The sequence below is a fragment of the Rhea pennata genome, chromosome 7 (genome assembly GCF_028389875.1).
Source record: "Rhea pennata isolate bPtePen1 chromosome 7, bPtePen1.pri, whole genome shotgun sequence".
Classification (NCBI taxonomy): Eukaryota; Metazoa; Chordata; class Aves; order Rheiformes; family Rheidae; genus Rhea; species Rhea pennata.
Window position 1 is genome coordinate 18,341,343 of NC_084669.1, and position 16,232 is coordinate 18,357,574.

Sequence of the window (16,232 nt, forward strand, 5' to 3'; positions counted from 1 at the left end):
GATCCAGTAAAAGATGACTGATTTCTCCCCACACGCGCACGTATACTCCACCCCACACCCACTCACCCACCCACCAGCAAAACATAATGCTGTACTATTTTTGGTAACAGGGAAAGGGCCTCCCTGTGAAAACAGAAAGCAGTGTATTTCTCAGTTACATCACTTTGCAATCTAATGCTGTGTTGTGCTCAGTGTTTTTGTGGTGATGCAAGTCTTTTTTCTTTTTTTTTCTTTTCTTTTTTTTTTTTCTTTTTTTCCCTCCCTTCAGCTGGTTGGATTTTCCCCATCTTACAGCACCTCGCAGGTCTCTTCTCTGAGCAGTACGTTGCCTGAGTGAGTGGAAACATACAGATCAGCTGCAGGTTTCTGTCTACAAAAACAGAGTGAAAGAGAAAGAAAAGGGTTGGGAAAGCAGAGACAAATACTGACCTGGACTTATGGAAAGACATCCAATGGCTGAATAAAGAACCCCTGTTCATGTTTTGGGATATTCTTTCAACTGGCTGGAACGAGAGCAGATCAAAAGAATGGGAAATGCCAGCAGACCCTTTAGAAGAATTGCTTATTTCTTATGCCTTTTATTTGTGCTTTTGCTGACTGAAGGGAAGAAGCCAGTGAAGCCAAAATGTCCTGCCTGGTGTACTTGTACCAAAGATAATGCTTTATGTGAAAATGCCAGATCTATTCCTCGCAGCGTTCCGCCTGATGTTATCTCACTGTAAGGGCTGTAAGCATTTGGTTATTTAATTTATGATTTAAAATGAACTCGGATGTGTGGTGTTTTCAGTGCATACTGAAAGATGCTTGCTGCAGGGAGTACCTCCAGCATTCAGAATCATCAGCTAATGTGTTAAAATTGTGCTGCATCCTTGAATCCTGATTTTTACATCTCTTTCATCTGTCTGTCTGTCTCTGTGTGTGCACACATACCATTTTAAACCTTTTTCTATACTACATGAAACCTGTAACATTTTTCTTTTTTCTTTTTCATTTGCAGTACTTATGTAAATAAATTTCTCTGTGATGCCCAGATCAGTATTATAACCATGAGTGTATGAGACTACATTAACATAAGGTTGTTTTTTTCTTCTTTCCAGATCCTTTGTGAGATCTGCTTTTACTAAAATCCCAGAAGGGAGTTTTTTGCTCACACCATCTCTGCAGCTTCTGTGAGAAATATTTATATATATATATATTTTTGTTGTGAAATGTAAATGTGTCCATAAATACTATAGAAAGGGTCTCAGTATTCATTTTATAAGAAATAGCAAGAGAATATTCATTAGATGACAACATACAAGAGTTTTAAGTAATTTGAATGATAGTGCATGCTTAATTTTTTCAGCCTCTATGTACTTACTTAGTATTTTGCAAGGATATTTGTTGTCAATGCTACTTTGAATGATGACCTCCTGAAGCTTTCTGTGACAGAACATGTGCTATCTTTATTATACTTTAATTAATATTACAGTATGGATCTGAGCATTGCAACAACTATTCCAGTTTCTTTTCTGCAGTCCTAGGCCTGATCCCAATCAAATGCTGCCTGTTTGCACTCTCACTGAATACAACCTCAGAACCTCTCAGGTCAGGCCCTTAATTTCAGTGGGACAGGTCCTGCAGTCCTTTTTCGTGTAAAATTACCATTGACTTCTATGGAAGTTTAGTCACTTCAGCGGAAGTTTTGTCTGGACAGGGTCTGGGTTTGACCCTATTTGTTTTATTGTGTTCTATGAAAATACACAAAAGTAAAGAAAATTTTAATTCAATAATAATTTTAAGCAGTTATTTCAGAATCAAATATTGTGATGAGGTATACCCAAGATGAGAATATTTTTGCATGTTTAAATTTAGATTCATTTTTATATCAGATTTTTACCAGTTCACAGGCTTTCTAGAAATGTGGGCATATGATTATATAATTGCTAGCTATACAAAGGTAGAGGGGGTGTAACTTGAACTGTTTATAGTGGATGTGCTACCAGGCTGAAACACATCCAGATTTGTCTCAGAAATCTGGCAAGAAAGACTCCCTGATATGATCAAAATCAAAATTAGACATCTGTCCCAGACTGACTTCACATGCACCCTCGATTTGCTCAGAAGCGTAATGTTGCTATAGCGGAGCCCTACGGCTGTCACATTAAACCGTAGGTGCACCAATAGCTGAAGCCCTGACCCTAGCTGTACTCTGCTACCTCAAGTGGAGCTGATAAGGAGGTGCAGACATACTGTACAATTTTGGATACAGGATAAATAGGTAAATGTAGTTACTATGGAAACCTAAATGCTTTTCTGTTGTGCTTTATTCCTGAGAAGATTTTCCCAGGTAGTCACAAACCATGGAAGGGACAAAGCGCACTTAATTCCTGCTGTGTGCCTTTCAAAGGAAAGAGAAAAGACATGGCAGCATATGTACTGTGCTTGTATCTGAAGAGAGCGAGTAGGACATCATAACCATCGCTCTTGGCTACGATATGCCACCTACGCTTAGCAAGCCCACTGCTAGGGCAGGCTGGATGGGGTAGGGTGGAGTAGAACAGACACATTCTTTTTATTTTGAGTTTATCTAGTGCCCAGCACAGTGGGGTCTTAGTCTCTGACAATGGCTTTTGGCATTTTGGTAACTAATTATTTGCATGGTCTGCCTTTCACTTCACTGAAGTGCACGATCTAAGCTGCTGTTAATAAAATGCTGCAACAAAAGCTCCAACCCCAGAAAAGCAGGTCTTGTTCCATGATGAGCTTTCACAAGTGATATGTTGAAATGGTCCAAACAATCCACAGATTACTTGCTTCTGCTACCTAGCATTTCTAAAAATATTGCTGAATACTTTTCCAGATATATTTCTAACATGGTAGCTGAGCTGCTTGCCATCTTTGGAAAGTGTCAGGCTGCTGATCTAAGACAAATGAGCTCTCTTCAAATACAGCACATAGAAATAGGATTGTATCTCTGGGGCCAGCGCTCCAGTTTGTAAGCGGGGGGGGGGGGGGGGGGGGACACGGACGGACCCACATTTGGAAGAAGACAGAGTAAGCAAAATAAGAATATGTATGCAAAACTCAGGGTAATTAAAAATTAAACTAAGTTTTAACTTGGCACGGTTATAACTCTATTGGTAGGTTTACTTTAGCCAATAGCAAGATTTAGCAGCCTATCCATATTTTTTCTGTAATAGTCTCCAGCATTACATTTTTAAGGTCCAAATGTTAACTTGCTATTTCCAGTGTATTTCTGAGTGTGGACTGTATCTGCCTCTATTATTATTTAATATGATTTTTACTGTAGTACTGGCAATGATCTGTAGAAAAATCGCGATCTCACTGTGCTAAACACTATTCAGAAGTCCCATTTCACTCCGTGCAAGAGACTAGCACAGAGTATTCAGGACAGGAGAGCCCTTCTTCTTTGAGGGATGGTATGTTTTGTGCTCTTCAAGTGACAACAAAAATATGAACGACCTACAAAAATACAGTGAAGTGCCAAGCAGCAGTGTTCACAAAATGTAGACAAAATCTCCCTGCCTTCATCTCCAATACATGTAACTCTGTGTATCATCCAATGTGCTGAGGGGGGCCTTGTAAACCGGTGACCTGAAAACACTTAAGAGGGGAGGTAATTGTGGCACTGGGATTTGTACTGCCTAACAGCACACGGTTCCTGCTAAGCCATGCAGTCCCTAGCAGCAGGGCAGCACCTCAAGCCTCTATTCCCGACCCAGAATTAGCCAGTTGGCGGATCACAGATGGAGCAAACCTGGCCATTGAGGTCACCGAGTGGGAGAAAACCTACTCTGCGCATCAAATAAATGTGATACAGCCGTCAGAGCAAGGGGGAGAGGGTGCGAAATGGGAGGCAAACAAGCTCACTAAGTGCAAGACCTATGCTATACGCCTGGTGATCTCTGGAACTACTATACTATTTAAACTGCTGTGTTGGTTAAAGAGATACTACCCTATTCTTTAAATTACAATGAGGGTAGAGTGCAGAAAAATAAAAATTGCCCAGCAAAACTTCATCAAAAAAGTAAAATTAATTGAAGACAGCAGTGTCTTGTGGTCCAGAGTTTTTACAGAAATACTTATTTTCTCTGAGAAAGAGAAGTATTTGTTGTTTCTGACAAAGAGGAAGACTTTCCTGCTTATATCTTTGAAAAGATACAGGAACACATTTTAAACACAAAAAGTGTGGTTCGCAATAACCGAGCAAGAAAATAAATCAAGTGGAATTTATTTTTAATGCAAACTTCAAAAGAAGAGATTAACTCAGTAAGTGTATTCATTCATATTTTGAAATCTTGAATTCCTGAATGCCTAAGGACATTGTAGTGTAAGTCTATGTATCCATCAGGCCCAACTGAATAAAATATATCTGTGCATCTATTGTTCCACTGGGGAAAGTCAAGTTTGCCTAGCTTGGCAATGCCTCGCCATATTAAGGGTGTGGTGAGCCGGAGCTGAATTCAAGTGGACAAATGCAAGCATGGCTGAATCATAAGTAAGGCTGGGAAAATCAGCGCTAGTCCATTTTTAATGGTTACAAGATTACGTAAAATTAAACATGTCGCTGGTATTTTTACAGCTAGACAGATGAAAAATGTATGTGCACACTAAGAGCTATCTCCAGTAGGTAAAGTATGGTCTTAAAAATAGTTCTGGTTTGAACACTGACTAAATGATGTTAAGAGATTTTCCATTTTTTCTCAGTATCTTTTCAGTACCCTCAGGTCATATAAGCTCACAAGTATAACTCGTAGGTTAATAGTTTATCCTACCTGCCAGCTGTACAAATTCAACCTGATGTCTGCTTAACAAGCTGGATAGTTGCCCTATGCTGTTGTCAAATGTAAGTGGTCTTCAGCACAGTCTAGGCTTCTGTGGTGCTTGAACATTTCACTGTCAGTCGAGTCTGTCTTCACTGACTCTTGTGCAATCCTGCTGTTTTAAAGGCATGATAAACCTACAGTTATATCCCACAGAAGTCAGTGGAATTTTATCAGGTGTCCCCAGTCTGCAAAGCAATGAGTTGTTGGGTCCTTAGGAAATCTTCCATTTGCAACACACTGAAGGTGCAATGTATCAGCAGTGTTTTGCATCCTTATGATCCTATAGTGCTTACACAAACAAAACTATAAAACCAGTCAATAGAAGTTTGGCCTATGCTAGCTTGCTGGACCATTTACTGAGCATGCTGATAACTTAATGGTGTTTTGTTTTGCATCTCTTTACCCAGGTTGTTTACATCAAACACTTTTGATGTTATTAGTGATGATGCTTTCATGGGCCTTCCTCATCTAGAATATTTGTGAGTGGACAAAATGATATTTCCTGGCATTATTGAATAGAGTGGGTGGGCTTCCAAGTTCCAGGCATTGCTTTGACCAGAATGACTTTACGACCCATTACAGGTTCATAGAGAACAACAGCATTAAGTCAATTTCAAGAAATACTTTCAGAGGACTGAAATCTTTAATTCACCTGTAAGTAAAAGTGATTGAATATATTACTTGGTATATGTAATATAGTAACTGAACCACTGTAGTGTTTAACTTAGCATTTTGCTATATCACTATTCACATTTGTTTGAGAAATATTAATATTCATTTAATCTGAATGTTAATCTCTGTATCTCCACCAAAGTCTTCCAAAGAGTGGTAGGTATAGAAGGATGGTTCCTAAACAGCTTGCAAGCAGTGTGTGGCAATAGCTCCCTGCTCAGAGCATGGAGGAGTGGGGAGAAAGCAGGATGGGTCAGGAAGCCAGCACTGATGAGGTGAGACAGGAGAGCGAGGGAATGGGTTTGAGACCCCGATTGGGACTGGGCAAGGAAAAAGGTGAGAGCTGAGGATGGAAGTGTGTCTCCTCCCCAGTACATCATAGTCTAGCGTGGATCCAGGAGTGTATCACTGCCATTGCTGGGACCAGCTACCACCGTCTGTAGCTGTGTCCTCCTCAACCACTGCCCATATCCAGCAGAATCTAACCCTCTCAAGTTTGAAAATTCCTGCACTTAGTGATTTTAAATACGAGAATTTTTCACCAACGCTCTGTTTATTATAACTTACCGATCCAATTCTTCTGCCTAGCTTTATGGCAGAATCAGCCATCAGACTTCAGGAGAATCAGCATCAGAGCCCTGCACCGCCTCTGTCCTCTCCCGTGCACCAGCGAGCACAGACCTCCACGACCGGCGTCTGTGACTTCCCCCGAGCACCAACACCAGGGCCCGCTTAGCACTGCCCGTGCCGCTGCGCAGCCTTTCGGCTCCGCAGAAACACGGCCAGACCCTCGGACACGCCGCGGGCCCCTCGCTGCAGTAGCGGGGAGGCTAAATTAACCACAGGAGCTCTCTGTGCTAACGTGGCTGTTAGAAACAACGCTTCCCATGCACGGCTTAGCAGAGGCATCTCGCCCGCTGAGCTCAGTAGGTGAAATGCACACAGGCAATGAAGATCTGTAACATTTAACTGCAAACACAAGAGTAGCATCTTCAAGATCTGGTCTAGCCAGGGAGTTTTTAAACAGGCTTCAGTCTCTGTGTTAAGTCTGTGTTTCAACAATTTTATCCTAACAACTGGTAAATTTATTAAAAATACAATATACACTCTAAAACAACACTAAAAACACAAAAATACTGTAAGAGAAGGAGGCTAGGTTATATAATGCACTTCCTATACATAGGCTAAATCGTTTGGGGTGTGCCTGACATGGATTTATACCCAGCTCTGAGCATTTGCATTTGCAGGCATATATCTTGGGGTATTTGTCATGGGCAGGGGAGTGGATCCTGACCTTTTTGCTTTAACATAATAACCTCCATGAGGGTTTTGAAACAGGATCATTTAGCTGTTTCTTTAATAAATCTAGACACAGGAGACAGCACAGATTCAATTTTAAATAGTTAATGCGTAAGTATAACAGTTGAACTGCAGTTCACCAAATCTTGCACCACTTAATAACTGTTCCATAAAATGTTTTACTGTTCCTTTTCTTTGTTTCCTCTCAGCTGGCTGAAACTGAGTTTACCGTGACTATTCACATATATAAGGTTACTCATAGGAAGCCTCTAGGACTGACAAAGAGGAAAGAGGGAAGAGAGAGAAAAAGATATATAAACTGGTTGTGCACATCCTATAAAAATCCATATTATAGGTATAATTATGTTATTGGCATAATTATAGTATTGTTAGAAAAGGGAGATAATAGGATAAGGTTGGGTACTGAGACCTTATCTTCAAAATATTTGTGTACATGAATAGCTTTATATTCACAGAAGGTTCCAGTACATTATTTATTATATCCATTTATTTATTTAGTAGCTGTTACTGCCAGTGAGCAAATTGCTTTTGTAACACAGAGGAAGATACAGTTGATTCTCCACCGAGCATGCAGTCCAAGAGTAACATCTTGTCTTGACTGCTATGTTGGTTTCTGCGGATGCTTCAACAGTTTCGTAAGAGAAAAAGTATGCAAAAGATAGAATCACATTGGAGAAGCCATTATGGTTTGCATGCAGTTGCACACACATTTTGGGGAGATAGATTTTTGCACTGTGGTGCTATTGCACATGGAGGGCTATTCATGAGGACAATGAGAATTTTTCAGACAAAATAACTGCAAAAGCACGTCCATAAACAACAGACTGTGACTAGATAATCTCTTTGCAGAACTGCTCCCCACCCTTTGGGACAGATTGTACATACAAATTAAGAATAATCATTTAGCCTCCTGAGGCGTTTCTCATTTGAGAAACAGGAGAGTACTATTGATCCATTAAAATAGATTAAAAAGAATCATAGTAAATAAGCATAATAATGTGTTCCGTAAAGTTAGAGGAGAATATGAACTTTGTTCTATTTAGTCTGTTCACTTCCTTCTTGCAACATAACTTTTGCAATGCAGTGAACTAGTCAAACATTTGTAGTTTTATTATGCAATTAATTTTGATAATTACGTTGGTCATTATAAAGTAGAGCCATTTAGTATTTATTGTTATGTGACACAATTAATTTGCTATTTAGATTAGATTAAAGAAAAAAAATAACAATTGCATTTTTCTGCTAATTTACTAATTTAATGTAAAAATGTTACATTTAGGTTAGGAAATAATTTCTATGCATTTCTTTTAGGGTTGCAAAATATATGTCCATAAGTATAACTGCATGTTTGACACAGCCTTTACTCTTAATAATTATCAAGCAGATAACAGGCAGAGCACCACTGAGACCTGGCAGTATGTTTTCTAACATATATGTATGCTTTTTACATGGAACACAAAATGCAAGATTTTAATTCAAAAATTGGCAAATATATAGACCTTGCATAAATGTATCTTTCAACTAGATTCCCATGGAAGTGGTGAACCACTGGCACTTCCAAGTCTGTCATCCCTTTCAGTTTGATATAAACCAGATCATAAAGAATGTATAGGTGGAGGAAGCTATCCATGCTTGCAAATCTGCTTAGCTTTGTTCACCTGAGTTTAGCTGACTTTTAGAGAATTGCTCTTGTGTGTAAAATGGAGCGTAAGTGAAGCGCATGATACATATACCAAGCAATGTTGTACTCAGATGTACATAGAAAGCAGTGAAATAAGAATAGAATAAAGGAATCCCAAATATATTATTCCTGATAAGGCAAAGAGTACTTAATTTTAAATGATGCAGTAGACTCACTGGCTTCAGTACGTCTGTAATTGTTTTTGAATTTAAGTATATGCCTAAGTGGTTTAACTTGGGTAGAGAAATTGTAGTTAAGTACACTTTGTGTTTACAAGTAAAAATGGAAGTTTTTAAGTCTTACTAGCTAACTGGGATCTTACATGAGGAGGATTTAGTCCCATTTTCATTTCTTCTTATCAATAATAAATAATTTTGTTAATCAAAGGAGGCCTAAACTATACCCTGTAGCATTATTCTTTTCCCGTAATGTCCTCTGTGACATCTAGGAGAGCCCAGGATCTTTGGTGGACTTACAAAGACATTCCTGAATGAAATTTAATAATTTTTTTAATTTTGTTTAAAGCCTGCTGACATCTCCTCCTCATTCTTACTAGCTGGAATACTTGTTGAGTTTAAGATTGTTTTCTTAATATTTAAAAATGGAGAACTAAGAACTGTTTTTGCTGGTTACACATACACATGCTCATGCACATTCTAGCAAAGAAGTTCATGCTGGTCAGCAATTTCTTGTCTATTCCTGCATATTTGCAAAAACTAGGAGCTAAAGAAGCCTAAGATCAATAGAATGAAACCCAGTACTAAGATTTTGCTTCCAGCAGAGAGAAAAGAAAACAGAAGATTGCGGTAATACGAATGCTACACATTGGTGTCTCATACAGAAAACATTAGTAGATCCAATCATCACTAATTGTTTTAAAATAATGGTGTTGGCAAAACACCAGAGGTGACTGCACTTTTTACCTCGCTAAGTGAAATATTGTAAATGCTATAAGGCTGCTGAAGAGTCGAGAAAGCAGGAGGAGGCATGATATTTTAGTGGAAGAAAGAGTCACAAAGTAAATGAGCTATTCTTGAAGCAGTCTTCTAGAACTGAGTACTGGAGGAAACTAGGGTTCTTTATTTTATGAACAAAAGAACCAGCTAAACTCAGTATTACACCTCGCATAAATGTGTAATTTGATAACCTAGCACTGATACTGAAGTATCTTTTTTTACAGGAGTCTCGCAAATAATAATCTCCAAACGCTTCCAAAAGACATCTTCAAAGGCTTGGATTCTTTAACAAATGTGTAAGAAATCATTGATTTCTTATTATCAAACACTAATTAGAAAAGAAAACAGGCTATTCCCTTTTCATGACTGGAACAGACTGCAAAATATTTTGGCTTTGTATTTTTGTTAACCTTCAGTTCTTAAATTATTAATTATACCAAAAAATACAAAAGAGACATCTTTAGAGAACCAATAGCCAATTCAAGCCAACAGCCAGTAATATGACCTCCTTAGTGCTGAGTAGAGGTTATAGAAGCAAATATAGTCTTGATTCTTGTCTAATGTCAATCATATTTGTTTTAGTTTTGCAATATTTCACTAGTTACAAAGATAAGTAATATTGTTAATAATTATGTAAGAGATCTGCATGTTTGTTAAGACTTAATAAAAAAGAAAGAAACATCCTTGGAAATGCATGAGAGAGCATGATATGAGGGATGGGGGGAGATATTTCATGGAAGTAACATTTCTGATGTCCAAATATTTCTGGGAAGGCTATTTTTTATCACAAAAGTTTAAGTGTCCTAATAAGTACCACATCTGATACTAAATCTAATTGCAACCATCCCAAAGCATGAACTTGTTTAAATATATGACTTAAATAAGAGTAAAAAAAAATAGATTAACAGATAAATCCTACAGTTGTTTCACTGAAATATGGCCTGTTTACAAGATACCAGTTTCTGGTTCACCTGCCATGGTGTGGTAGGTGCAGAACATCCTCCCTCTGCTCCCTGTATGAGCATGATGGGCTGAATTCACAGCGCAGAGCTGCGGGAGGAGGTTGGGGAGATGGCCAGTGTATCCACTAGCATTGCTTGGCATGACTGATCCCGGGCAGCTGGGCACACAGTCGGGTCCTGGCACTTCCCTATTCCTGTACATGCTTTCTGAAATGTGACGGAAGGCAACTGTAAAAGTCTTAACAGAACTCCTTTGCTTGTGTCCCCTAAAACCTTAAAGGCTGTCTCCTAAAGGAGACAGCAAATACTGACTGACTGGCTGACAGTTTACATTAATTGCTGTTTTGTTATCTAATTCTAATGAGAAAAGCTTAGCTAAAAGAAACCACCTCCCCAAATATGCAGCAATCAATTTCTGTGACTTTGTATACCTGTAAACAGAAATTTCCTACTGATTATCAAATTACATTCTCTTTGATTCCCTTAAGGGAATTAAATCAGTTTAGGTTCTGGTATGTAGACTTAACTAATGGTAGGATCTCTGATGGTCAAGACAAATTAAGCCAGGAAAGTATCAATTATGAAAAAGCAAGAGGGCACATATTTAACAAGAGCCCAGTTTGTTGTTGTCCTGCAAGGAGAAATACAACAGCTAACCCCATATTTTGAATACATGATTTATTTTTTGTAGGGATCTTAGAGGCAATGCATTTAATTGTGACTGCAAACTGAAGTGGTTAGTGGAATGGCTTGGTAGCACCAATGCAACTGTTGAAGACATTTACTGTGAAAGCCCACCAGAATATAAGAAGCGCAAAATCAATACCCTCTCTCCAAAAGAATTTGATTGCATTATTACAGGTAATGTGCTTCAAATTATTTAATCTTGTTAAATTAAAATCAAAGCTATCTATTTTTTTAATGTAGGGTCCATTTTTGCAATAAGGCTGCCTATCAGATGGACCTTTCGCTAAAATCAGTATGAATTCTGTGTAGGTGCAAGTCTGACACAGCAATGATTTGGGAGTGGGTTCTTACAGCTTGTACTCAAACTTTAATATATTATACGTGGATTTCAAGAACTGGGACATTAAATGGTACCTCTTTAAGTGAGCAAGAATGAAAAACAGGTTGTAGTGCTCCTTTACCAATATGAAAATTTGACTAGTGATTACATAATGTAATTTGTAGTAGATTGGTATCTGTTAAGTAGATGCTCTTTCAGTACAGTAGGGAAAGTATCTCTGCAATTATCATATGTTGTGTGTGTGTGCGCTTTTGCAGAATTTGAAGTTTATCAGTCCCTGCCATATCAATCTCTGTCAGTAGACACTTTTTCATACATGAATGATGAGCATGTGGTTATTGCCCAGCCTTTTACTGGAAAATGCATTTTTCTTGAATGGGACCATGTAGAAGTGATGTTCAGGAATTATGACAACATTACAGGTATGAACAGTGCTTGCCAAATAACATTATGATACAAGATCCAGCAAGTGGTGCTAACCATGTCTTTTATTTTTCTTTTTATAGGTACTTCAACTGTTGTGTGTAAACCTATAGTTATTGAGAGTCAGCTGTATGTCATTGTCGCGCAGCTGTTTGGAGGCTCCCACATATATAAAAGAGATATTTTTGCTAATAAGTTTATAAAAATTCAAGATATTGAAATTCTTAAAATCCGAAAACCCAATGACATTGAAACTTTCAGGATTGCTGAAGACTGGTATTTTGTTGTTGCAGACAGTTCAAAAGCTGGTTTCACCACTGTTTACAAATGGAATGGGAATGGATTTTATTCCCATCAGTCTCTGCATGCCTGGTACAGAGATACTGATGTGGAGTATCTTGAAATATCCGGCAAACCACATTTAATTCTGTCAAGTAGTTCCCAAAGACCTGTAATATATCAATGGAACAAAGGAACAAATGAATTTGTTAAGCGTTTTGATATCCAAGATATGGAAGATGCATATGCAGTGAAACATTTCAAAGTGAAAGAGGATGTATACATTTGTTTAACAAGATTTATTGGGGACTCTAAAGTAATGAAATGGGGTGGTTCAGCATTCCTGGATTTACAAAGGATGCCATCTCGAGGGTCAATGGTATTCCAACCGCTTCAGATAAGTAATTATCAATATGCCATTCTTGGAAGTGATTATTCTTTCACTCAAGTCTATTATTGGGATGCTGAAAAAGCAAAATTTGTGAAGTTTCAAGAATTAAACATACAGGCACCAAGATCTTTCATACATGTCTCCATCGATAAACGAGATTTTCTCTTTGCTTCAAGTTTTAAGGGAACTACATTGATTTATAAACATGTTATAGTTGACTTAAGCGCATGACACTCATAATTCTGAGATTGATTACATCAGACTTTCTACCATAAGTGGACAAAATGAACTAAGTGCATGATGACTCTCTTATCTTACTTCCAAATGAATGCCTTTAAAAAGTTGAGATTGCTAGAACAAAGTATTACTAGTATCTTCATCTTTAATTGTCAAGTCTAGTGGTGTTGGAAGTTGCATTTTTTAACAAAAAGAAATTAAATTAACTGTTCTTTGCATCCACAATATGTAAATATGTGTGCAACTGCATCTGTTGCTATAAAGAATATTAAGATGTACTTTTCCATTTATTTATTCACCTGTTTGAAACAACTGCCAAATAAAATGTTTACATTTTGTGTCTTTCACATTCCAAATATTATTTGCAGATGATATTTTTTATTTGTGTATATATTATACACATATAAAATAAACCCAAACAGGCATATTGCAATGTTGTACTGCATGGAAGATGCACAATATTGAAGATCAGGTGTTTTTTACATGTAATCAGAAGTTCTCAAAAAAAATACAGCATTTAATGCCAGTCCTATAAACAATCACCTGGACAGATTGTTGCATTTAGGTGGTGCTTCACTGGTTTAAACAGGACACCAGCCAGTAAAAGGGTTCAGTTATATAGATCTGCTTGTAGGATGGGGCTTTTTTTGTATGATGTTGGAAGTGCTTGGTATTTTTTAAAAAATTTGTGGAGGAATTAACAGAATAAAAGCTGATAGAAAGGCCTTTCTCCACCTCATGCTGAAGCTGCATAAAACAAATGTCTGGTATGACACTTGGGCCATTACTGTGCTAAAAGCTAGAAGCATAGCTTGTTTCAGCTAGCATCATTTCTATAGCTGAACTGTTACACACCACCTGCATGAATTCTTTGTATCTCTGTCAAGCCTTTCCACTGTAAGTGCAATTATTTAATCTTCATTGAATTTCTCCATTCTTCTGAATGTGGCTATTGAATGTTAAGTCATTTTTTCCATTATCCTGCAGTGATGTTCAGTAATAGATACTCTCGAAATTCAAGGAATTTTAAATGTGGCAGGACAAATTCAGCTGGTGTAGCATATGCAACTCCACGGAAGCTACCTATATCTGTTAAGTTACAGCAGTTCTGAGTTTGGCATGAAAATCTGTCATAAAACTCAAAGTTAAAATAGTCTCTTTTTACATATATATAGTGTATCACTCTTGAGACACCAACACTTGCTGCTGAAGATCATTTGGTGCAGCTCAGGAAGAGAGCATAGATGGATTTTAGACACCTATGCACTTCCTCTGTCAGGAGGTTATCAAACCTTGTCCTTCAATGCTATCTTTAAATTACACACATGAATACCGTATATGTTTATATGCATTTCTAACATCCACAGTAGGAAGATTTTGATTGGCAAAAAAGTCTTTTCATTCTGTGAGTGTCTTAGCTAATCACACAAGCTGATCCTGCAAGCTAGGTGGCTGGGGCCCCCTGTATTCACAGAAGTCCCCAAACAGCAGAGCAGTTTCAGTCTTACTTATTTTTCTTTTGTCTATTAGTGTTGCTGAGAGCATCTCTGATTGCAGCACAAAAGCATCATTAAGAAAGGTGACAGGTAATATATATTTTAAGAAGCTAATCCTAAATAGTATGCCTCTATAGTAAAGAATATAGTTTTTTACATTATATTTGATTTTAAAAATAAGAAAAAACACCCCATGTGAACAATGCTATTCTAATAAGTTAGGATGCACTGGAAATGTTAATTTTTAGTGCCTTTTTCTCCACAGCTGCCTATGCTCTGTTCAGTATTTGACTTAGCTAGCTATTCCATATAGAACTTATAGTGTGACTAGAGATAAAATGGCCTCCAGATATTTTTCTTAACAAACAATTTGTCCAAAGATCATCTTGGTAAATGATCATTAGCTTGACAGGTTTCCTTTGTAAATTTTAGCTTTTATATCAGTGTGATTTCAACCCCCAAATGACTCCAACTAATCTCTTCTGGCATTTCTGAATGTTGGCTGCGCCACTGTGATTGCCAACTCAATTTGTCCATCTCTTCTTCAATCCAGTTTACATGGCAAAAACATGAAATAGAAGATCATGAACTGATCTACCAGTACATCATGCAGTGTCTTCTACTTCATCTTGTGTTTTGTTTTAGTCATTTATTCAAGATCCTATCAAATTATGTACACTGATTTTGATCTGATTTCTCCCATTATACTTGCCTGCCTGCATTTTCTATCAAAATATATAAATAAAGGATATGTATCCTTCTCATTATGGATATACTAGGGACACAGGCCTGAGTTTAAGTGGAGTTGGGTAACTTTTGCTAATATATTACCCACATTTATTAAAATGCAGCATCTTTCAAACACTACACCCCAATATATTGCTTCACAATCTTACCTCCAGAAGGTTATGTTTCATGGCATTGTACTTCAGAGCCAGCAGCTCCATCTCCTCTGCTATAGCGTTGTAATTGTTATCCTGCGTTAAACTTTTTTCTGAGTTACAGGAATTCACTGTTACTCTTAGGTTTAAAAGGAGAGCTAAAAAAGCCTGCAAGGGTGTAATTCACTAGAATTTGCAATTCACAGTATCTGTAAAACTAGCTGTGATACAGTTTGGGTGGTATGGGATTAGTCTTTTGAGTTAATCTACTGAAGTATGCAACTGCGTTATCAGTTTGGCTGTTCCTTCAGGCACTAGTCAGGCACTAATACTTTGGGAAATTCTTTATTTCTATGTAGTTTTTGGAAAGGCCAACTAGTCAGTATAAAATGCTGAATCTAAATCTTTTCTCCTTGGAAAATCACTTTCTATAGTCAATTTATGTCAGCCTGAGTTTCACAGGGACATCAGTTTATTATTGTACGAATGTAGCATTTCATTGCACTACATAAGAAACTAGGATATTTTTAGAACAGAACTCATGATAGTCAAACAATCCTTAATGTAGACGAGAGTAAAGGCTCTTCAGGTAACTCCCTGTGTTGTTTCTTCCTAATTTTAGAGACTGGGCATTTTAACAACCCCTTTGGGTATAAGGCCATATGCAATATCATTCTTTGCTCGGAATTCCTTCTGGTATCAATGGAAGTCCCAGGCAAAAACTAGAATAGGAGTTTTTATCATATATATATTTACACATTTAAAAGAAAAATTTAAAATCCACTTCTTTCAGCACACTGTTACTTGAGGCTGACTAGTTGTAATCTCTGGTTGTAATGGATTTTCTAAGCTCCCTAATAATTTTGTTTATGACTGACACAGTATGTGAAGTACTAAAAGTACTATGGATATTGAATGTTATTAATGGATACTGCTGATCCTTGATACTGCTTAGTCATTTTAATGTTTAAGACAGAAACAATTGTTAATGGAATTGTGTTGTATTCCTACAGCTACTTAATTTTTAACAGACTATGAATATAAAAGAATATACACTTCTCTGCTCTGGAAGTAATAT

At 37.4% G+C, this 16,232-nt stretch overlaps 1 protein-coding gene across 4 annotated transcripts in view; it reads left to right on the forward strand.

Moving 5' to 3' along the window:
• The window catches only part of LGI1 (leucine rich glioma inactivated 1), a 34,345-nt gene extending 21,260 nt beyond the window's left edge, over nt 1–13,085 (forward strand). Inside the window, exons 2-9 of one of the 4 annotated variants that reach the window (XM_062579864.1) lie at nt 295–718; nt 1,098–1,169; nt 5,237–5,308; nt 5,412–5,483; nt 9,683–9,754; nt 11,112–11,281; nt 11,705–11,869; nt 11,954–13,085. In XM_062579864.1, the coding sequence (XP_062435848.1) occupies nt 528–718; nt 1,098–1,169; nt 5,237–5,308; nt 5,412–5,483; nt 9,683–9,754; nt 11,112–11,281; nt 11,705–11,869; nt 11,954–12,771 (1,632 nt within the window). In that variant the 5' untranslated portion in view covers nt 295–527 and the 3' untranslated portion in view covers nt 12,772–13,085. Of the gene's footprint in view, nt 1–268; nt 728–1,097; nt 1,170–5,236; nt 5,309–5,411; nt 5,484–9,682; nt 9,755–11,111; nt 11,282–11,704; nt 11,870–11,953 lie in introns of those variants that run through there. The other 3 variants (XM_062579863.1, XM_062579865.1, XM_062579866.1) reach the window with 3 other exon arrangements.
• Nucleotides 13,086–16,232: the final 3,147 nt, after the last annotated feature.